At 37.7% G+C, this 24,671-nt stretch overlaps 1 protein-coding gene across 35 annotated transcripts in view; it reads right to left on the bottom strand.

The window, feature by feature from the left end:
* The window catches only part of TRPM6 (transient receptor potential cation channel subfamily M member 6), a 196,124-nt gene that overhangs the window by 17,920 nt on the left and 153,533 nt on the right, over positions 1-24,671 (bottom strand). For all 35 annotated transcript variants that reach the window (XM_077966225.1, XM_077966218.1, XM_077966235.1 and 32 more), the window contains 8 exons: positions 19,924-21,068; positions 19,622-19,734; positions 13,166-13,286; positions 10,156-10,247; positions 8,561-8,619; positions 5,765-5,790; positions 2,262-2,312; positions 729-794 (listed from right to left, as the gene is read on the bottom strand). In XM_077966225.1, coding sequence (XP_077822351.1) covers positions 729-794; positions 2,262-2,312; positions 5,765-5,790; positions 8,561-8,619; positions 10,156-10,247; positions 13,166-13,286; positions 19,622-19,734; positions 19,924-21,068 — 1,673 coding nt within the window. The remainder of the gene's footprint in view (positions 1-728; positions 795-2,261; positions 2,313-5,764; positions 5,791-8,560; positions 8,620-10,155; positions 10,248-13,165; positions 13,287-19,621; positions 19,735-19,923; positions 21,069-24,671) is intronic.

A 24,671-nucleotide genomic window follows, 5' to 3' on the forward strand; every position in this document is an offset into this window, starting at 1 on the left:
AACCGAGATCCCGCCATTGCACTCCAGCCTGGGCAACGAGAGCGAAACTCCATCTCAAAAAAAATACAAAAATAAAAATAAAAAAATAAATACAAACAATCAGAAGTCAACCTGGTCTGTGCCCATGTGAACAGTGTGAGAAGAATCAAGCTCAAGGACACTTTGGGGACCCTTGCTATATTGTCAACTTGCTCATGCCTTATCCTGCCAGACAGAGAAATTTTGGTAGGCTTCGCCAGTGTGAGCTTGTTTTTCTTTACTACTCCAGACTTTTAAAATGACATTTGCAGTCTGAGGTAAGAGCAATTAGTGTACACAAAACAAAATAAACAAAAAAAATACACAAAACATTTCTCTTCAGATGCCTGTTGGCTTTCACCATATTGACATTTATCACTTTCTCCTGTGCTTATTATAAATGGTTGGTTTGTTCTTTTCTTCCCTACTTACTTCCAGTCTTGAGTCAGTGAATGCCAGGTGCAATATTATTGCTTTCTTCCCAACTGCTGCTCATTATAGGTCTTATTCCCATAGTATTAGATTTTGTCCCTGAATGCTGGCCATGACAGTTAACAAGAGTTTCCATTTTAGGAAATGAATCTCACTAAACTACAACCATCGACAAAATGAAATGTTCAACTAAAATAATTGCAATGTAGACCTTTGATTCACTCAGATTTTATGCCTCTGTCCTGGCATAACCTCAAGAAGGTAGAAATGCTACTCACCAAACAGTTGGATTGGTGTAAATGGTATGGTCTGAGAAAGCCTCATTAAATTATTCCTTTCAATGGCTGCAAACAAAAACAGATTTTCTATTTTAAGTATGCATCAGTGGGCTGAATTTACAGAAAGCCTCTCCACATCAATATATTCATATAATGCTATTTAATTTCAAAGACCTCTTATTTCTGCCATTATCAAAAATATAATCTACAATACAGTCTAAAAAATAAACCATGCCTTAAACAGGAAAGAAATCCCAATTTTAGAGGCATTTAATGTGAGATTATGTCACATGGTCTGAGGTAGGACTGTCACCTCCACTCTCCTGAATACCAAATCACATACTAATCCATACATACGTGGAACTTTCTTTTAAATGGCATTTTAATCTGTGAACTTTGGTTTTCCTTTCCAAAGCAAATCCAAAGCACAGTGGACTGTGGGGACACCTATTGTTCACTTTGCACAGTTCATCTTCTTTTTCCAGAGAGAGCTGAAGTCCGATTTTAATTAGAAGCGAGTGATCTGCATTTTCCTGTTAAGAGCTATAGCCTAACAGATCAGAGTCAACATGAGTTACAGTATTCCTCACTAGAGACTTTCTTAAGTTGACGGCTGGAGTCAAAATAATAGATTACTGCCGAGCTGAAAGACTCAGTTGTAAGAGCCCGGATTGAGGAGTCTGGAATCCACTGCAAGTCTATTCACCACAAAGGAGAATTCAGGATAAGGCAATCTATTACTAGACCCTGAACAAACAACCTCATATAATTATAATAATTATCGCACCAATAAGTTCTTACTCATGTATTGAGCTTTAGATTTGTAAAAGGCTTACCCATGTATTATCTCGTCCAACGCTGAGAGCAATGACTCCCAAGAAACCACCCAATGGCACCAGTCCAGTTGGTTTTTATATTGCTTTGCATTTCAAAGTGTTTTCCTCTTAATTCTCAACTAGCCCTTTGGCAGACTGTTCCTCAGGAAGGGCAAGTACAATTATTCCCACTTTGAAAGAAAGACAACTGAAGCACTGTGAAGGGATGTTGCTTAAGAGAGTCAAGACCCTTGACATCTTTGTTTAATAACATCTTTGTTGAACTCACTCCGTGGGGTTGGCATTCATTCAGTGATCATACTCACTGAGGCCCCATTGAGGGTACAAAACCCTCCCTCAAGGAACTACTTTCAGGTCTGCCTTTTCCCCAGTCCAAAACATTGAGATCTCTGGTTTGGGGCTGGCTTTGAGCTTGCAAAGAATTTTTAGATCTCAAGGTCATCTTTCGACTTCGCAATCTGGGACTTGAGAATGCAAACATTTTGCAAAAATCCAAATTCTCTTAAATTCTGAAAACTTGTTTTCCCAAGTCAATGGCAAAGTTAGACATTGCAACGTTCTTCCCCTCAAAGCAAACAATAACTTTTCAAGTTGGGAGCCATGTCAGTAACACGGAATTTGTCAGTGTTTCTGTTTACAAATGCAGAAGCACAGACATTTAGCTCAGCTGACATGTCTATGTGCACATGCATCCTACCTGAATAATGATGGTGAGGCTCTTGAGGGCTTTTTAAGGAGGCTGAGATCTCTGAAATTAGAGAGAAGATTGGCATTTTAATTACGTGGCTGGAGATAAATACATGCTTATGAATATACTGCCTTCAAAGTTATTATTGAACAGTTAATCAGAATGGCTTCTCAGTATTCGAAAAAGCTTGCCTAATATCTTTTAACCACATTATTGCGTGTGGCATCCTGACAGCTTCCAATCATCAATGTAATATCTCCAAACATATTTATATAGGGAATTGAAGAAAGACAGGTAATATTAGCCTCAAAGATGTATTTCCTCTGAACCAATTACACCTCTGGGTTGCAGAAGGCACTCAGCTGCCCATCATACTTCACGACATCCCAGAAGCATGATTCTCCGAGCTCCCTACCAAGATGCAGTACCCGTAGAAAGACAGTATTAATACCAAGTTATTAACAGACTACTTCACTGACCTAAAATAACAACAAAATGCTGAAAACACATTAAGAGCTATATAGTGGAAACAAAGAAGAGGGTGGATAATATAGCACCAAGAGATTGGTTACACAAGGACTATGTGTTGGGAACACCTCTTCCAAGTTTAACTCATTCTCTTCTGTCTGCTTCAGTCCTAAATTACAAGGCTCTAGAGAAATCCCTTGCAACAGTTTTGCTATTTCATAAAATCAAAATTAAAGTGGAGAACTTTGGTCTCATGATGGCAACTGCTTTATACCTAGTAGAGTAAGCAGCATAATGAGCCCAATTTTGCACATCTCTCTGGGTTTTTGTTGCTGGATAAGGAAAGGAACGAAAATCACTTCCTTTGGGGAGTGTTGGCAAAAAGTAAGATCAGCAGAAAAGACGGCTCCTTTCTGAAGTCATCAATAAAAACAAAAAGTATTCCACTCCCACTATGGATCATATTAGGCGTGAGAGACATGGGTAAGATGTGGTTCCCACCCTACAGAAAAGCAAATGTATTAGGACAGAGAGACAGGTAACTATAATCACAATACAGTTAAAGTAATATACGTAATCAAGGTATATACAGAGGTTTATGGAACACATTAATTCCACCTGGAAGGTAGGGCCTTCATAAACAGTGTGAAATGCTTAAAGTGTATGGGCATCTGAGTCTGATAAAACTGAGTTTCAGTCTTGGCTTCACTACTTAAGGAGTTGTGAGACCATATTCATATTTACTCATTATACATTTATTGAGTACCTACTATGTGCCAGGCACTGGTCTATGCTCAAGAGGAAGAGCGGTAATTAAAACAGATAAAGTCTCTAGTTACATTCCAGTAAAAGGAAATAGAAAATAAATATATAGTACATATAGTATAGTATTGTGTGTGTGTGTGTGTGTGTGTGTGTGTGTGTGTGTGTGTGTATGCATCAACTTAAGAGTTAGAAAGCATGGGGAATAGGAAAGTTCCTGTTTTATATAGGATGGTTAGGCAAAGCCTCTCTCATAAGGTGAAATTTGAGCACAGAGTTGAAGGAAGAGAGGGGCAGCAATATGAATAAATGAAGACTATTCCAGTGATAGGTAACAGCAAGTGCAAATGTCCTGGGGCAGGTCCATGCTTGTCATGTTTAAGGAGGAGGGTGTACCCACAGTGAAATGCACTGAGAGAAATGAGGTTGGGGGGTGGCTGGAAAGCAGAACAGGGTGTTGTAGACTCTGTTTGGACTTTGCTTTTGCAAAGTGAGGAGGAATGCCATTTAAGCAAGAGGGACTCAGTTCAACTTTCAGTTTAAAAGGATTATTCTGGCTGTTTCTGGAAAAAGACTACTAGAGAGCAATAGTTTGGAGGCCATACTATAATCCAAGGAAGAGATTATGATTGCTTAAAAACGGTGTTATGTGGAAGTAGCAAAACATGATCAAAGTCTTGATATATTTTAAAAGATTTACTGATAGATGGGATGTAGGGATGTGAAAAAATGGAGGACAAGTATTGCAAGACTTTAGCCTCAGGAACTGGGAGGACAGAGTTGCCATTTCCTGAGATGAGAGAGGACAGTGTTGGAACATTTTGTTTGAGACACGTCTTAGACCTCCACACGGAGGTGTTACTATGCGGTCAGTCATATTCTGCAAGGCAGAAATAGTGAATGAAAGAGATCATGCCTATGGGCCTGGAAATTTGAATTGAGATCCAGCTTTCAAGAGCATTGAGGAAAAACTCAGGGGTTTGCAGTCTGTCTTTGGGTAACAGGAAGTCATTGAAGGCTTCTACCTGAGTGATGATTTAGCATTCATAAAGATAATTCTGATAGAAACATAGGAAAGTTTAAAAGGAGACAAACCAATCAGAATGCTAAGACAAACTCAAGGGCAAATGAAAGTATACACTTTTGTTTTGGAAAATAAATAATGGTGGTTTTAAGGTAGGAGCAGTAGGCTAGACCAAACAGATCGCTTTGAAGATGTGGGGGTGGGGAATGGCTGGGGAGGGACGGAGTTAGAAGGCAAGGTTAATAATAGCTAAGAGCAATGGGGTGGGAAGGAGATTGTAAATGACTAAGATTTCCAGCTTGCATGAAGGAACAAGAGGCTCTCAGAAAGACCAAAAGTAAGTCAACAAAGAAGTAGAACAGCCAAAGAAGAGCCTCAAGGAAACATAGAAAAGAGAGGGTGCCATGAAGGAAAAATGGTCAATATCAAATGCCACGAGTTCAGCGAGAACTGAGAAGAGTCAAGAGAGTTAGCAGTTGTAGTGGAGTTTCAGGAAAGTGATAGGGTACACTCCACGGGCTGAAGATCAAATGTTAATTGCTCTTTCAATTAATCTGGAGGTGAAGGGTTGGAGTGGCAGCTTGAAAGCTAGGCAAATCAAGAAAAAGACGATTTGTTTCTTTTGTATAGAAAACAACCTAAATTTGTTAGTAGGCTGAGGAGAAGGAATCAACTGCAAAGCAGGTGGGGGAGTACTGGAAACCCAAGAAAGTGTGATGGAACAAGAATACAGAAGATGAAGGTGCCTTTACATCAAGGAGTCAAGAATATGGAAAGGAGTTTGTAAATTGTAGTCAAGTTTGAGAGTAACTATAGTGGCTTTACCAGGGAGCTATCTCACATGACCTAGTTCTATTTAGCCATGTGGGGCCCCAGATCTTACTAAAACCCTACAGGAAAAGGCACCCATATAACAATCTTATAAATGGCTCTGAATGAGTAATGTGTGAAAAAACAAAAGGACAGTAAGAGTTGGTGAGCAAAATGAGCTCAGTGCTTACACTCTCATTCACACAGAAAATGGGGAAATGACAGTCAGAAACAGGTCATTCAAAAAGTTTTAAACCAGACATCAATCCCAATTTGTCTGAAGAAAGATATTCAAATTTCTACTCTTCTACTGAACTTTCTACATTGCATGGTGGACAAAAATCATAAACACAATTTCAAGAATGACAAAAGTATCAGCAGGACAGTGAACCCCAGCATTAAAAAGATGAAAAAATAAAAAATAAAATGTTTAAATAGAAAAACTTACTGTCAACTCCATTTGAACTTTTCAGCCTGTTTGAAAAAACAATGAAGCTGTTTAGATAATGCTGCCTTAAATCTTACAATTATGAAAAAAGAAGGAAACAGCACGTGAAACAGTAACAACACAGAGTGTATATTTTATACACATGTAAAATACATATACAGTCAAGCACTGCATAATGATGTTTTGGTCAATGACAGACAGCATATATCACAATGGTCCCATAGATTATAATGGAGCTGAAAAATTCCCAACACCTAGTGACATCTTAGCCAACGTAATGTCACAGCGCAATGCATTACTTACGTGTTTGTGATTATGCTGGTGTAAATAAGCCTGCTGTGCTGCCAGTCATATAAAAATAAGTACATGCAACTGTGTACAGCACATATTACTTGATGATCATGATGGATGACTATGTTACTGGTTCATGTATTTATTGTATTATGCTCTTTTTCATTCTTTTAGCATGTACTCCTTCTACTTGTGTGTTTTTTTTTTAAGTTAACTGTAAACAGCCTCTGGCAGGTCCTTCAGGAGGTATCCAGAAGAAGGCATTGTTATCATAGAAGGTGATAGCTCCATGCATGTTATTGCCCTGAAGACCTTCCAGTGGGACAAGATGAGGAGGTAGGAGACAGTGACACTGATGATCCTAATCCTGTGTAGGTCTAGGCTAATGCGTGTATTTGTGTCTTCATATTTTTAAAAACTTTAAGAAGTAAAACTAACTAAATAAATAATTTAAAAACAGAAAATGGCTTCTAGAATAAGGATATAAAAAAAGAAGATATTTTTGTACAGCTGTACAATGGATTTGTGTTTTAAGCTAAGTGTTATTGTAAAAGAGTCAAAAAGATTTTTAAATTTTTTAAAGTTATAAAGTGACAGTAAAGCTAAGGTTAATTGATTATTTAAAAAAGAAAAAAAACTTGTATAAATTTAGTGTAGCCTAAGTGTATGCATAAAGTCTCCGGTCATGTAGAGCAATGTCCGAGGCCTTCACATTCTCTCACCACTCATTCACTCTGACACCCAGAGCAAGCTTCCAGTCCTGCAAGCTCCATTCATTGTAAGCATCCTATACAGGTGTACCATTTTCTATCTTTTATACTGTATTTTTACTGTACCTTTTTTGTGTTTAGATACACAAATACCATAGTTTACAGTAGTCAGTACAGTACCATACTGTACAGGTTTGTAGCCTAGGAACAATAAGCCAGACCATATAGCCTAGGTGTGTAGTAGGCTAGACCATCTAGGTTTGTGTAAATGCACTCTATGATGTTTGTACAAGGATGAAATCACCTAATGACACATTTCTCAGAATGTATCCTGTCGTTAATTGATGCATGACTGTATATATATTTGAAAGAGAAGTATTAGTTACATCAAATCCTTATTGTATCAATAAAGAAATAAGTTTTCAGCGCTGCAAGTGTTTTTATAGAAAAATGAGCACCAGATCTGTATGTAAGTCATTTACTGTGTACACCCTCAGCTAATTGAAAAGCAGTTGTTTTTTAATTAGCTTTGTGATCACACAATATATATAAGATATAACTGTGTTTGTATTCTTCTGGATCAATTAAACTAAAAGGTTCCTGAACTACGCAAAGCAGATGCCGACAAATGAGTCTGTGAATGTCTCTGGACAAGCCTACAAATCAGTTTCATTAGCCCACGTGGCCCCTAAATGTTCACAGGCTGAAATTAGTTCTCTTTAAATTGTTACTTGCCCTGCTCAAATGCACAAGTGGCCACAGGCGAGTCTGAATAAATACATTCAAATAATATCTTCAGTATTTAAGGTCCTTAGGAAAGAAAGTACAATTACGATTATTGTTCAATTTCATGCTGCAATAACCCACTACTCTGCATGAGCACAAACTACTGAACCTTTGGGAGAAGAAAGTCACGTGTCCTTTAAGTCTGGAGGCAGGCTTGCACAGGGTCCATGACAGGAGGCCTAGAGAAAGACCATCTCTAAACAGAGCTGACTGCAAACGGAAAGTCACCTTCTACCTGCTGGGTATCAATCGGCACTTCAACAGAGTAGATGGTTTTGAATTCTACCTGTATGAATAGTTAATTTGATGATGCAACTAGGAAAGTCCAGAAAATACTACAAATAAAATAGGATAATGTTTGCTTGGTTGGTTTACAACTTTCCTTTCTCTAAATATATACTAATAAAATTCCAGGAAGATACTCAAGTCTACAACCACGTGAGTTCTCTATATTCTTTCTCCCTCCATCCAAACTTCCTCTCCCTGTCTGTCTCCACCTTTCTCAGAGTTATTGCTTTGGTGATTAGGATGTTACTGAGAAACCAAAAACAAAAAAGATATGCCTTATAAACTAAAAGGAAAAAAATAATTATTTTAAAAATTAAAGAATAAACGTAATCAGGTGTTCAGTCTAAGTCTGTTTCTTGAAGCAAGACAGATTTATTTCTACTCCTTTAGGCAAATTCACAATCTTATCTATCCAAAAAGATACGATAATCATTATTCCATGTGTGTTTTGACACTGAAAAGGCAAACGTTTAATTTGTTACAGGAGTGTGTGTTTCGTTATATTCTTAAAAGGCACTCAGGTGAGATCTTGTTGCCAGAGACAGGAACACTTGGAGAAGAAATCATTTTCATTCTGCTAACAAAAGAACAATATTGTCATTTGACACACACTTCTTTTTTCTCCCTTTCTGACTAAATTAAACCTTTGTTTCTAACCAAGTTAAAAAAAAAAAAAATAGAAGCCAAAGACTCTCAAAGATAAACATTTAGAAATACTCACAGGGAGTTCCTATTGAGGTTGGTGCTCCTGGAATTCCACAAAGCATTTTTGCTGAGATCCTGAGCAGAAGGAAAGGCCATTACGTGTGTGCTCAACATAATCCCACCCCAAGTTTCTAGGAATGATCTGCCAAACACGCTCCTTGGAGAATCTTTCTTTTTTCTTCATCTACCTGAATATTCTTCTTTTAAAAAACATACTAAACCCAAGCCAGAAAGATGCATAATGTTAGGGCAATGTCAGAGAACTCAGTGTGTTGATGGACTTTAACAGAATGAAATTACCTTTAAGGAGATATCAAAGAGAAAATGTAATATATGAAATTTTTTACAGACCAAACACAGAAAATCAGGACTAAACATACACAGTTAATGAGGATTGAACATACACAATCAGCTAATGACATGGAGAAAAATGAAAGTACAAGTTGACAGACGACACGGATCGTCACATTGTTATGTCTTATGAAAAGATTCTCATCTCAGGTCATGATGATTATTTAAAATAACATTACCTTGGATTTATCTCATTTGATTTCCTACTCAAATTCAATTATTTCCCGAGACCTAGTAAACTCCAGGCATTACTCTAGGTAGCCCTTTTCATAGTTGTTATTTTTGCTGTCCGTTAGCAATAATCTCATAAGGATGGCATTAGTCCCACTTTAGAGATACAGCCAATGAAGCTTGTAGGTTAACTGATATACATAGCTTTGAAACGTAGAAAGTGGCAGAACCAGAATTTGAACACAGGTCCCTGCTTCCAATTATCCTCAAGTATTCTGACATTTTACTTTGAAAATCTTTCACAGATCCTATTCCTACAAGAATATCTAAGGTTGTTAGTATACAGTCATGTCCCAACAGTTCTCAAGTTCAAACAGGTAATATTCAAACAAAGACTTAAAATTAGGTTTCTTGGGTTAAGCTAATTATTCACACTTCCCACATGGCGGATGGCACAAAACAAGGCCCATATTTTTAGACAGCAAGAAAAACAGACTGCAAAACCAGAGAATCTCAGCACTGAAGAAACACTAAGGGTCCTTTACCCCGCAAGGCTTGAATCCCCTCCATCATGCCTGCGAAGAGGTTTGTTCAGCCTATGCTTGACTGATCGCACTAGTGAGGGACTCACTACTTCCAGAAATAAATCATTCCATGCTTGGAAAGCTCCAATTGCTAAAAATTTCTCCTCAGATTGGGCTGAAATCTGTCTCCCAGTAGCTTCTATATGTTGATTCTAGATCTACCTCTTAAAATCATATAGAAAATAGCTTATTTTTCTTCCACACGACAACTTTCATATATTTGAAAACAGTTTCAAAAACTGAATTCTTTCATGCTAAACATCCCCAGGATACATTACTGAGCGGACAGGTAAATTGCATAAAGAAGAATGTCAAAGAAAGAATAACGTGTAGGGGATTGAAAAAATAGAACAGGAATTCAACTGAGCATAGCTTCAAAACAAAGATTAAACAGACTGTCAATAAAAAGTAGAAGCCAGTTAAGGGACATAAAGGTAAACTGGGCATAGTCAAGAGAAGCACTGCATGCTCAAATGTTTTTTTTAACTCCTAAAATATTTTTTACCTCTTGAGACTGCTTTAGATAATCGCTGACTTGTACAGCACATTGCCCAATGTCTTTAGTTTTCGTTTTCTGATGTATGTAAGGTTTTACACCTTGTAAAGAGGAAGAGAAAGATTAGAAAATACATGAAAATGTGTTACATTCAAATCACAGTTCCCAAATAGAAAAATCTGAACACAGTACATTCATTTAAACTTGGATATAGTTTTCTCTTTCTGTTTTTAGCAAGTTTTACCAAGTTTCCTTTATCCTTTTTTTCCTCAAGAGGTTGAAAACTATATATTCTATTTCTATTCTTCTATAGTTACTTTCGCATTTATAACAACTTACACTTCTCTATCGAAGTCGAGAATTAAATGATCCATAAACTGTCCTCTTACAAGACCACACCTTTAGTAATTTTTATATCTACCTTGTCCCTGCACACTATTGCACATGTTTTATTTAAAATATATGAAATTTAATTCCATTCCTAGTCTAATTAGGAGTCCTTCCTTAGCAACTGCATCAAACATCATAGTAGGCTACTTAAAAACAACAACAACAAAAGAATGATACAGGCCAGGTGCCGTGGCTCACGCCTGTCATCCCAACACTTTGGGAGGCCAAGGTGGGTGGATCACCTGAGGTCAGGAGTTCAAGACCAGCCTGACCAACATGGAGAAACCCTGTCTCTACTAAAAATATAAAAAGGAGCCAGGTGTGGTGGCACATAACTGTAATCCCAGCTACTCAGGAGGCTGAGGCAAGAGAATCGCTTGAACCTGGGAGGCAGAGGTTGCAGTGAGCCAAGATTGTACCACTGCTCTCCAGCCTGGGCAACAGAATGAGACTGTCTCAAAAAAAAAAAAAAAAAAAAAAAAGAAAGGAATGCCATCAAATAAACAGATTTAATTTTTAGCCTTTTATTAAAAAGGATGATGAGGATCATTACTGTTATTCTTTTTGTAGCTGGTACCTACAGAGTTACTACATACAGTAGATGCATAATAAATATTTAATGAATACTTGGTTGGATTAATTCTGAGAATAATACTTATTAGGAGTCCTGACTAAAAATAGGAGATAACGGTTGCATTTTTCCCTAATGATTTTGTGCTGGAAAAAAAAAAAAAAAAGTATACAAGAAGTGTAAAAAATACTATTTGAAGGCCAAGTGTAGTAACTGGCACATGCCTGTAATCCTAGTACTTTAGGAAGCCAAGACAGGAGCATTGCTTGAGGACAGGAGTTTGAGACCCGCCTGGGTAACATAGCGAGACCCCCATCTCTACAAAAAATAAACAAAATTAGCCAAGCATGGTGGCACACGCTATAGTCCCAGCTACTCGGGCGGCTGAGGTGGAAGGATCGCTTGAGCCCAGGAGGTCAAGGCTGCAGTGAGCTGTGATCACGTAACTATACTCCAGCTTGGGTGATAGAGCCAGAACCTGTCTTTAAAAAAAAAAAAAAAAAACAGAGAGAGAGAGAAGGCTACCTGACAGGGCATCTGCCTATCCACAAACTGTTATTTTTCAAATTCTTTTTCAATTAATTATTAAGTCAGACACGTTTCAAAAAAATAAGGCTCCCAACTCCGGATGTGGTTCAAGGAAGACAGTGGCCCTCGATACTCACTCAGATTAGCCGGGCACTCGGATCAACCTATTTCCCTAGCCTTACCTCCCCGTCTGATCATCTGACTTAATGAGATTCTTTCCCAGAAACCTCCTGCCATTTGCATCTCTCTACGTTTGAAATTCATTGGAAAGAACTTAAATGATTTAAGAATGATATAAAATATCCTAAACATAAATTATACTATTTATTTAAAAATACCTAATATATATATAATATAAATATATGACATTTATAAATAAAATGAATCTATTTATAATTGGTCCTGGAGTCATGTCTTTAGGTGTGGGATTTGATTTATTCAAACTTATGGTCTCTAGTAAACGGTATGATTAAAGTCAAGGCAAATTAAGCTCTCAAGCTAATCTATAAATCGAGGGGGTGCTGACTAATTTAATTTCTAAATGTCTCTGTCAGCTTAGAGTCCACTTGATTCTCAGTGATTTAACAGACAAGTGAGTATTTTTAACATAAAATCAGGGTTTCTCCACCTTAGCAATGACATTTTGGCCTGGATAATTGTCAGGAGGACCTATCTATCCCGTTCATTGTAAGATGTTTAACAGTATCCCTGTCCTCTACTCACTGGGTGGCAAAAGCATTCCCCCCCATTTTAGTTACGAAACAAAAATATCTCCAGACATTCCCAAGTGTCCTGTGGGGAAAGTGAGGGGAACGTGTAAAATTACCCCTTGGTTGAGAACCATTTACCATACGAACAAGCAGATTTTTAGAAAAGTCTGACAGCATAAATTTCAATACAATGTCTACTTGTACCTTAAGTTTAGTATTTTAAATATTTTTAAAACCTATGACTCCTTAATCACTTAGTCCTTTCTGTTTATTGGTAAAGGTCTCTTATCTAATGTAAGAAGTCCAAAGTTCTGATCATTGCTATCTTTTCTGTTCACAATCCGCCCTCATCTTACCTGTCCAGACTTATTTCACTGTCCAGGCCTAGCCCATAGTATTCATTCTTGGCTGGTTGATCCATCTTCTCTCCTCTACAAGCACCATTATTAAGCTTAAGAGATAATTTCAGTGTCACATGTACTTTAAGAATTTATAAAATTAAACAATCGCCTATCCATAAATCAGACTAAATGAATACTGTCTGGATAAAACACTCTGAGTAAGGTTCAACAGCTTTGAATACAAGACACTATCTAAATCTTAATTTTTCTTTTCTGGAGTCCTTTAGGCAAAAAAAAATTTTGTCCCTTTCATAAAGATTAAAAGCAGAAAAATGCTATTTTCCTTACAGAGTGTAACTACCTTCTCTTTCCCTCATCTCCATGTGAAAGAACAGGAGGGACCGCCAATGGTCTAAAGACTGGACCCTGAGAAAACTCCACCAGGTATTTTGGGATCCAAGAGTGTAGATGTTACATACTTGTCTGACTGCATTTGGACACTGTGAACCAGTTCTTGCTGTACTCCTCCTCGGAGATGCTGTTTTCTCCTGGCTCTGGATTCAACTGGTCACTCTGAGAGCAGGCATTAACTGTTATGATCTGGAGATAAAGACACTTGTTGGAACACAGTGACATTAATTCAAAAGCACAGTGAGTCACACTAATAGAAGAACCATGGTGAAGGGCGGTGTCTGTTAACACTGGCTGCATATTACAATTGCCTGGGAAGTGCTGACAAATCCCATCACTTAGGCTGGCAGGACACAAGCATCCACGTGACTTCTCTTTGCAGTCATGACTGAGAACCCCTGCTCCACACCTTAGTTCTTAATCTTGAGTGCACATCAGAATCACCCAGGGCTTAGGGGCTGGTTTAAGCCACAGGTCACTGGATCCCACCCCTGGAATCTCTAATGCAACAGGTCTGGAAGGAGGGAGAATTTGAATCTCTAATTCCCAGGTGATGCTCATGCTGCTAATAGGAGATCATATTTTGAGAAAATATTTGAATCCAAAGAATTTGTGTTGGAATTCTAGCTCTGTCATTTAGAAGCCATGTGAATTTGGGAAAATCATGTAATGTCTCTAGCCCCTTTTCCTTCATTACTAAAACAATAGATAGCCAATAATATGACTGTTCTATATATTTCCGAGCTGCAGAACAAACGGGGTAAATTGGTAACTCAAAAGCAATAAATAAATAAATGCAAGCTTGAATTACTGAACTTAGTTGCAATTTCTAGTTGAACACTGGACATGTGAACTATTCCAAAAATAAATCTACTTAAGTGCATATTTCTTGGGATTGCAGAAACTCATGGCATTTTCCCTGAAAGAATGGCCTTCCTTATCTCTCCCCTAAAAGGTGCTTTCACATAATTGTCTCAATACTAATCTCGTTGCTTCTGCTTCTCATTCTAAAAAAAGGCTAAGGTTTTTTTTAATGCATCCAGATTATTATTTAGAAAAATAAGTGTAAAATATTTTTAAATAAGGCAGAGCATTAAGATCATGAAAGGTGAATTCTTACAGAATTGCTACTTGAGATCTAAAACTTCCTAATAATATATAAAAAGACTCACTGAATGAAAATAAAAACAACACATCAAAATTTGTAGGAAAGAGCTCAAACAGTGCTTAGAGGGAATTTCATAACACTAAATGACTACATTAGAAAAGAAGGCCGGGCACAGTGGCTCACACCTGTAATCCCAGCACTTTGGGAGGCTGAGGCAGGTGAATAGCTTGAGTTTAGGAGTTTAACAAACAGCCTGGGTAACATGAAGAAACCCCATCTCTACAAAAAAAAAAAAAAAAAAATTAGCCGGGTGTGGTGGCACACCTGTGGGCCCAGGTACTCGAGGGCCTGGGGTGAGAGGATCACTTGAGACTGGGAGACAGAGGTCGCAATGAGCCGAAACGACAACTGCACTCCAGCCCGTGTCAAGAGTGAAACCCTGTCTCAGAAAAAAAAAATTTAAGAAGGAAGTCTCAAATCAATGACCAAAGTTTCTACCTGAACAAACTAGAGGCCAGGCGTGGTGGTTCACACCTGTAATCTCAGTACTTTGGGAGGCCGAGGCAGCAGATCACCTGAGGTCAGGAGTTCGAGACTAGCCTGGCCAAAATGGCAAAACCCCGTCTCTACTGAAAACACAAAAGCTAGCCGAGCATGGTGGTGTGTGCCTATAGTCCCAGCTACTTGGGAGGCTGAGGCAGGAGAATCACTTGAACTCGGGAGGTGGAGGATGCAGTGAGCCAGTATCGTGCCACTGCACTCCAGCCTGCGCTACAGAGAGAGACTTTGTCTGAAAGACAAACAAACAAACAAAAAACCTAGAAAGAGAAGAGCAAAGTTAGACCCAAAGTAAATAGAACAAAAGAAATAATAAAGATAAGAGCAAGCATGAATGAAACAGAAATCAGAGGCTGGGCGTGGTGGCTCATGCCTGTAATCCCAGCACTTTGGGAGGCTGAGGCAGGCGGATCAATTGAGGCCGGCCTGGTCAACGTGTTGAAAACCTGTCTCTACTAAAAATACAAACATCTCTACTAAAAATACAAAACCTGTCTCTACTAAAAATACAAAAACCCGTCTCTACTAAAAAAAGGTGGCACAGGCCTGTAATCCCAGCTACTCAGTAGGCTGAGGCAAAAGAATTGCTTGACCCTGGGAGATAGAGTTTGCAGTGAGCTGAGATTGCGCCACTGCACTCCAGCCTGGGCGACAGAGAAAGACCCTGTCTCAAAAAAAAGGGGTGGGGGGGTGCAGAGGAAGGGAATCAGAGAAAAATCAATGAAAACAAGAGCTGGTTCTTTGAGATGATCAATAAAACAGATAAACCTGTAGCCAGACTGATTATGAAACAATGAGAGAAAATCCAAATTTAAAATGTTAGGAACGGGCCGGCCAGCATGGTGGCTCGCCCCTGTAATCCCAGCACTTGGGAAACCAAGGTGGGCAGGTCACCTGAGGTCAGGAGTTTGAGACCAGGCTGGTCAACATGGTCAAACTCCATCTCTACTAAAAATACAAAAATTAGCCAGGTGTGGTGGTAGGCACCTGTAATCCCAGCTACTTGGGAGGCTGAGGTGGAAGAATCGCTTGAACCTGAGGCAGAGGTTGCAGTAAGCCAAGATCAAGCCATTGCACTCCAGCCTGGGCGACAGAGCAAGATTCCATCTCAAAAATAAATAAACGACTAAACAAAATAAAATGTTAGGAACAAAACAAGTGATGTCACTACCCACAGATCTCAAAGATAATAAATGAATAATAAGAGAAAATTATGAACATTATGCCAATACATTAAACAACTTAAACAAAATGAATAAACTCTTTGACACACACAAAAAAAGCTCATTCAAGAAGAATTACATAACCTAAATAGCTCTATATCTATTACAGAAACTGAATTTGTAGTTAAAAGCTTTCCTACAAAGATGGTTTCATTGGTTAATTCTACCGAATACTTCAGACTGAAATTATATCAATTCCTTACAAATTCACCCAGAAAACTGAAGAGGAGGGAATACTTCCCAAATCACTAAATAAACCAAGCATCATCCTGATACCAAAACCAGACAAAGATATTACAATAAAAGTGAACTAAAGACAACTATCCCTCAGTAATTGATGCAAAAAAACTAATGAAAATTTTAGCAAAATGAAACAATATGGGGAAAAAAAAAAAATCATGACCAAGTGGGATTCATCCCAGCAAGGTAATTTAATATTCTAAGAATTCTAACATTATAAAATTAATTAATGAAATTCACTGTAAAATAACACAATCAAAAGGAGAAATATCTGATCACCTAAGTAGATACAGAAAAAGCGTTTGACAAAGGCTAATATCCATGAATGATAAAAATTCTCTGAAAACTAAAAACAGAAGGAAAGTTTTCAGCCTGATAAAGTGCATCTATAGAAAAACCTCTAACTCACCTCATTCTTAATGGTAAAGGATTAAATGCTTTTCCCCTAAGAACAGATACAGGAAAAGCTATCTGCTTTTATCACTTCTAGTCAATATTATGCCAGAGGTTCTGGTCAGTGTAATCAGGCAAGAAAAGGAAATACAATGTGTCCAGATTGAAAGGAAGAAGTAAAACTATCTATGTTTGTACATAAAATGGTCATGTATATAGAAAATTCTTAAAAAGCTACACAAGAACTACTCAAGTAAGGAAGCTTAGTAAGGTTGCAAAATATAAGACCAGTATCAAAAAACTTCTATATACCACAAACAAATAATCAGATATTAAAATTGTTAACTAATTGCAGTTATAATAAAATAAAAAATATGAAATAGGGATGCATTTAACAAAATATGTGCAAGATCTGTACTCTAAAAACTATAAAATATTACTTCAAGAAATCAAAGAAGACCTAAATGGAGAAATATATCATGTTCGTGAATCAGAAGATTCATTATTGTTAAGATGTCAACTTTCCCCACATTGACATATAGATTTATGGCAATTCCATTCATAATCCCAGCCCACTTCTCTATAAAAATTGACAAGCTGATTCTAAATTTATAAGGAAATGCAAAGAACACAAAATAGCCAAACTTCTTAAAAAAGAAAAAAATTGACCTTTAATATATGACTCAAAAATTATCATAAAGTTGTATTCAAGATAGGATAATATTGGCATAGAGATAGAAATTGATCCATATATATTGTGATCTATATGGTCAACTAATTTTTGACAAGGATGTCAAGGCAACTCAATAGAAAAAAGATATCTTCTATTATTGCTAATATGGTCAAGAACAGAATTGAAAAAGATATCTTTTTACCCAAAAGTAGTAGAAAATTTTGATATTCATATTCAAGAAAGAGGAAAGAAGAAACTCAATTCTTAGCTATCTTCATATACAAAAAATTACCTCAAAATGGACTATAGACCTACATGCAAGAGCTAAAACTATAAAATTCCTAGAAGAAAACATGAGAATAAGTCTTAGTGATCCTGGCAAAAATATTTTAAATGTGATACAAAAATCATAGACTATAACAGAAAAGAATCAAACACTTCATCAAAAAAAATATGACTTCAAAAGACATTTACGAAAATTAAAAGGCAAACCACTGAGACAAAATATTTGCAAAAACGTCTACTCAAAAAAGGATTTGATCATATATTTTAAAATGCTCACAACTTTATAATAAGACAACAACCCAATTTTTTAAATGGGCAAAGATCTGAACAAACATGTCACCAAAAAAGATATACCGCCATGCCCCTCATAACAATATTTCAGCCAATGACAGACCACTAATACAATGGTGGTCCTATAAGATTATAACGGGACTGAAAAATGCCTGTCACCTAGTGACACTACAGCTGTGATAACATGTAGCACATTTTTTAAAAATAAATTTAGTGTAGCCTAAGTGTATAGTGTTTATAAAGTCTACAGTAGTGTACAGTAATGTCCTAGGCCTTTGCATTCACTCACTGCTCACTCACTGACACTCCTAGAGCAACCTCCAAGTCCTGCACGTAAGTGCCCTATGCAGGTGTACCAATTTTTATATTTTATACTGTACTTTTACTGACTCTTTCTATGTTTAGATACGCTTAGATACACAAATACCATTGCGTTACAATTACCTAAAGTGTTGAGTACAGTAACATGCTGTACAAGTTTATAACCTAGGAGCAACAGACTACATGGGACAGCCTAGGCATGTGGTAGCTTAGACCATCTAGGTTTGTGTAAGTACATTCCATGATGTTTGTGCCATGATGAAATCACCTAACGACACCTTTCTCAGAAAGTATCCCCATCATTAAGCAATGCAAGACTGTACAGAAAGCAAATAAACACATGAAAAGATGTCTAGTAGCATTCGTCACTATGGAAATACAAAGGAAATCGTACCATGAGATACCACTACACATTCACTAATATGGCTAAAATTTAAAAGATTGAGTATGCTGAATTGGTGAGTGCTATGATTTGAATGTTTTTTCCTTCCAAAACTCATGTTAAAACTTACTTCCCAGTGGAATCGTATGAAGAGACGGAGCCTTTAAGAGGTGACTGGATCATGAGGGCTCTGGCTCACGAATAGATTAATTCATTCATGAGTTAATGGATTATGGAGGGGATGGGTTATTTATCATGAGAATGGATCTGTTATAAAAGCCTGTTTGGCTCTCTCAGGAGCCCCCCTCGCCATGTGCCACCTAGGATTCTGCAGAGAGTCTCTACCAGCAAGAAGTCCCTACCAGATGTGTTCCCTCCACCTTGGACTACCCGGCCTCCAGAACTGTAAAAATAAACTTCTTTTCTTTATTAACCATGCAGTCTTGGGTTTCTATTATAGCAACACAAAACAAACTAAGATAGTGAGGATGTGGAACAGCTGAAATGCTCACAAATTACTGGTGGGCATGTAAAATATTATGATTACCTTGGAAAGCAGTTTGGAAGTTTCTTCAAAAATTAAAAAACACTTACCATATGACTCTGACATTCCATTCCTAAGTATTTACCAAGGAGAAATTAAAACATATGTCCACAAAAAGACTTGTACACAAATGTTCGTGATAGTTTTTTTGGAATAGCCAAAAATTGAAAACAACCCAAATGTCCTTCAACATGTTAGCAGATAAATAAATTGCAGTATATCCCCTCTAATGACTCTTAAATTTATATCTGGGTGTGATTGTGTACACCTGTAGTCCCAGTTACTTGGAAGGCTGAGGTGGAAGGATTAATTGTGCCTAGTCGTTCAAGATCAGCCTGGACAACATAGCAAGACCCCATCTCTTAAAAAGAGGAACAAATTATATCTTCAAACCTTTCAATACAATGTTATTTTGTGTAGATGACACTTTACAATAAAGATAAATCAAACTAAGACCACTACCTTGACTGCCCAAAACCTAAAAGATGGAATAACAGTACACTTACTGGCACCTGGAGTCCTTGAGTATTCTTCTTTTTCTTTGACAGTCTCCTGTCTTTGGTTAGCATTTTTGCTTTGACCCATGCTCCCTGCCCTATTTCTGAAGAGCTTGAAAGATCTGTAAGGGAAATGGTCTACATGAGAAAGTTGACAACAGTAAGGGGGGGCCATTTTGTTTTACAGAAAAAGCTGACAGAACGGGGAGAATGACAATGTGGTTAAGAGTCATAGATTAAAAAAAAAAAAAAACAAAAACTGGTAGCAATGCAAAGGACTTAATGCTGTTTTTTTAATGTTTATTCCTTACTTTTAATCTTACAGATCTTCATCAATTTCTCCTCCTTATGGAATCTAAAACTATGACTCCTAGCGAAGGGCCTGTCTCTGCGGAGAGGATTGATCCAAAAGGATGTGTTTGGCTGAAGCCATGGTCCCACCTCTGAGCATTCACTACTCTGGGCCGATCTCGTTGAGTTATCAGATAGGGAGCTGCCCTGGGTCTGCTTCTGGTGCTGTTCACTCCGAGTGGAATCACTGTCACAAGTGGAAGGCAAGGAGGTTTGCCATTTTTTCTTGATGCTAAACACACCAGTTTCATCGCCTTCTGAAAATGCCCAGTTTACATATCCACCTTCAGTTTGCATGCTCTTGGCTTGGGAAAGAGGGGAGGTTACTGTCATGGGTTCAGGTGTGCAACTCAAAGTGGGTAGCACTTGCTCCGATTTGTCTTGTCCATCCACTAAGTGAGCAATTGGCTCGTGCTGTTCCTTGGGTTCATCCACTGATGCCTGGTCAGAGACACCTGGGGTCTGCCCAGTCAGATGAACAAGAACCTCAGGATGGATGTCCTGTTCATTTGCCAGCACATCTGTATCTGCTTCCACAGAGGGTCTGGATAGAGGCAAGACAGTTTCTGCTGAAAAAGGAACTCGCTTTAGATTAGAAGGGACCAGAAGAAACTGGCCATACTTTGAGTGTGCTTGCTTGTTAGGAGACCCCCCAGAAGCCACTATACTACTTTCTGTTTTTTGCTTTTCCTGGTCATTTCTTACATTTGCAGCGTCTCTTTTACTGTCTGTAATCTCAAGAAGCGCCCCCCTCTGCACTCTTGGGGGATGCCGGCCTCCAGCCAGGCTCCTCAGCAAAGAAGAGGGCATGCTATAATACTGGCATTTCTTCTCTCCAGCGATCTCCATGCTGCCTAGAACCTCTGCACAGATGACATTGCTCCAGCTGTGGGGAAGTTTTTTGCAAGTAGAATGCTTTCTCTTGGCCAGGAGAGCCTCATCCTCTTGCAAGGTGTCAACAGCAGAAAGGACTTTTAGGGTATCCACAGTCAGGGCAGAGAGATCCTGCAGGTGTCCCACCTGGCTATCCAAAGACAGTAAGGAGTCCTTTATAAAAGACACCTTTTCATTCATTTCTTTCAGTTGGAAGTACATCTCTGTAACCCTAGTGGTGAAGGGAGGGAGAAAACCAACAAGCACATTAAGCCAGTGGGAATTTGCTCTCTTCCTACCCTACTTCCATCCTTAAATGGCTCCTGAGTCTCAGCTGCTTCCCTAGGTTAAGTCTGTCTTTTGCCTTCTTCTTCCCCCAATACATAACTCTCATCTCAGGTGATCTCATCCACTCCTATAATGCCCACTGCTACCCATAGGAGAGGACAAATCACAAATCTACATTTCTAGCCCTTCTTTCTTTTTAATATTTCAGAGCCACATTTCCAGTTCCAGCTAATGATTCCTTCAATTGTGAGCAATCATCCCATTTTTATTCATTAATATATTTATTCATTTACATAACAAATACTTGAATACTTCCTAATAGCAAGCATTGTACAATTTTAATGTGTATAGGAGATCCTGAGGAAGAAAGAAGAATGATAGAAACAGAATCAATAATCAAATATGTAATTAAGAAGAAAAAAACACGGATCTTTAAAATTAAAAAAAAAAAAATCTCTAACTCTACTGTTCAAACAGGCTTCCCAAGTTTCAAACAAAATCCATTTTAGAAGACCTATATTCAGAAAAAGCCTAATGCAAATTTTTAAAGTTGTTTGAATACTTTAACTGAAGATTATGATGTTCATTCACTGATTCATGTAAAAGCAACACAAGGCATCTTCACCTATTCAAATGTAAATATAAGTTGCGAGCAAATTGAATTAAATGTAACAATTAGTTCAGGTGCAATGGCTCAGGCCTGTAATCCTAGCACTGTGGGAGGCGGGTGGATCACTTGAAGTCAAGAGTTTGCGACCAGCCTGGCCAACATGGTAAAACCGCATCTCTACTAAAAATACAAAAATTAGCTTGGCATGGTGGCGGGCACCTATAATCCCTGCTACTCAGGAGACTGAGGCGGAGGTTGCAGTGAGCCCAGATCATGCCACTGTACTCCAGCCTGGGTGACAGAAAAAGACTCCATCTCAAAAAAAAAAAAAAAAAGTAAAGATTAATTTAATTGAGAGATGGTTACTATATGTCTGTACATTTCCTTGTAATTATCTCTGTATATGGATGAGGTTGGTTTTGTATCCCCCAAAAAGGATATGTTGAAGCCTTAACCCCAGAACCATAGAATGTGACCAGATTTGGAAATCAGATATTGATAGAGTAATCAAGTTAAAATGTGATAATCAGGCTGAACCCTAATCCAGTATGACTGGTGTTCTTATCACGTGAAATTCTAACACGGACACACACAGAAGGAAGACGATGTGAAGACACACAGGGAAAAAATGGCCATATGACTGGAGTGATGCATCTACAAGCCAAGGAACACCCACAGTTGCCAGCAAACACCAGAAGCTAGAAGACGCAAGGAAGGATAGCGACACCTTGATTTTGGACTTCTAGCTTCCAGAAGTATGAGACAATAAAGTTCTGTTATCCTAAGACACCCAGTTTTTGGTATTTTGCTGCAGCAGCCCTGGGAAACTAATGCAGCTATCTAAACTTCACTAGCAACGGAATAAATTACAGCATGTATGAGTTGATTACATAAAAAGAAACTTGTATGCGAAAATAGAATACAAAAGTTTAAAACAAAAATACATTGGAAAACTAGTATTCTAATAAATTTAATGAGGCATTGACATCCCTTGATTAAGCAAAAACTTTCATATTTATTGAGGGAAAAAAAATTACCAAGACTCCCAAGGACACGAACAGATGAAAAGATAAAATACAAAAGGTAAGGAAACCCAGTAAAATCGTCAACCTCATTAGGCAATCAGAGATGAAAATTAAGATAATAATGAGTTCATCTATATCATAACAGCATTCGTTTTATTTAAAAAAGAAAAGGTGAAACAATTCCGTGATAGCAAGGATGGAACATAGGGACACAATAAATATAAAGGAAATGTAATCTTACTATGCTAAAACAGACAGATATTTGTTATACTATGAGACAGAATATTATGCAGCCATTAAAAATCATACTCACATTGTTGATAATTATTTTATAAGGCTATTTCTGGTGGTAGAGGCAGGGCTGGGGATGTCTAGTATGTTCGGTATTATGTTTTTAAAATTGGTATAAAATTTTTAAGTTCAGAAATAACAGTTAAAATATATTTACAAAGTATATGTAATTAATTTGAGAAAATATTTTTGATGCGTAAGAGTGGAAAAAAACCAGGATACAAAATAGTATCATTTTAACCGGAAATATGTAGAAGACTAAATTTTAAAAAGCCAAAATTTTCACAGTGAACTCTGGCATATCACATTGTTTTTTTCTTTCTTTTCTTCCCTTGTTCTATTGTTTGGGGGAGAGGAGGTATAGTTTCAGTTTCTCAACAATGAAAATCTTCGATAAACAAGATTAAAGTAAAAAAACAGCGTGGGAGGGAATGTAACCAACTGTGTCATGGCTGACATGACCATTGCAGAAATGAAAAATGATTCCCGCTCTTATCTGGGGGCAGGGAGAAGTCGTGATTATGCCATGAAGAGTTTAACACTCAGCTGTAACAAGTACTTCCCAAAATAGTGTTAGACTTCCCATCTTTAGAACACATCTCAAGTCACAGGGATTGAAAGAAAGATTTTCCACTTCCTCTTTCTGGGACCTTTGTAAATAGAAATTAAAGAATAAAAAGAGTGGCATCTTCCATTTTTATTATATTCTTTGTGAGTAGAACCCTCTTTTTTTGCTTCTGCTATAGAATTCAACTTCTATAACTCAATAGAGGCTTAACAAATGCTTCCTGACCTTCTGGAATCTGCAAAATTAGAACTGGCAAGGATGATGTGGGAAACAGCACAAAATATATGTATACTCCCTTCCAAATACGCTTAATTAGAGCCTCTCCATCCAGTGCACTGTTTCATCTAATTCAAAAACAGTACAGTCTGAACACCAGTAATGGAGACTCATTAAGTTCCATTAGCAGCAGTCACATCGAATGATACAATAGAAACCAGCAACTATTCACAGCCACAGGTAACACGCTACAATAGAAACCTGTTAGACAAATAACCTGGTCACCCTCAAATCAGGTCCCTTGCTTTTATAGGTACTTAATTTCTAAAACTTGATGTCCTGTGAAACATATTTTAATTATATTTGCTGGACCACCAGTGACATTAATTTAATCTAGTCTTTCAGTCATTCTGACACATAAAATTTATCATTTTAGTTTCTTCCATGCAAGGTACAAGGACGGAAGAAAGATGAGAATGGTAATTGTTTTATTATGGGCCTTTAGGCAAGATGCCTTAAAATGAGATAACAGCAAGTACAATTACAGTCATCATGAAAATCACCATATTCACTGAGTGCTCACTATGAGCCAAGCATTTTATAAAGATCTACTTGTACTATTTTATTTAATCCATGTAACAACTCTATAAGTTAGGCATTACTATTATCCTTTCATAGAAAAGAGCTTGGGTCGGCCAGGCACGGTGGCTCATGCCTGTAATCCCGGTACTTTGGGAGGCTGAGGCAGGTGGATCATCTAAGGTCAGGAGTTCAAGACCAGCCTGGCCAATATGGTGAAACCTCGTCTCTACGGGAAAAAAAAAAAAAAAATTAGCC

The sequence above is a fragment of the Macaca mulatta genome, chromosome 15 (assembly GCF_049350105.2).
Source record: "Macaca mulatta isolate MMU2019108-1 chromosome 15, T2T-MMU8v2.0, whole genome shotgun sequence".
NCBI classification, from domain to species: Eukaryota; Metazoa; Chordata; class Mammalia; order Primates; family Cercopithecidae; genus Macaca; species Macaca mulatta.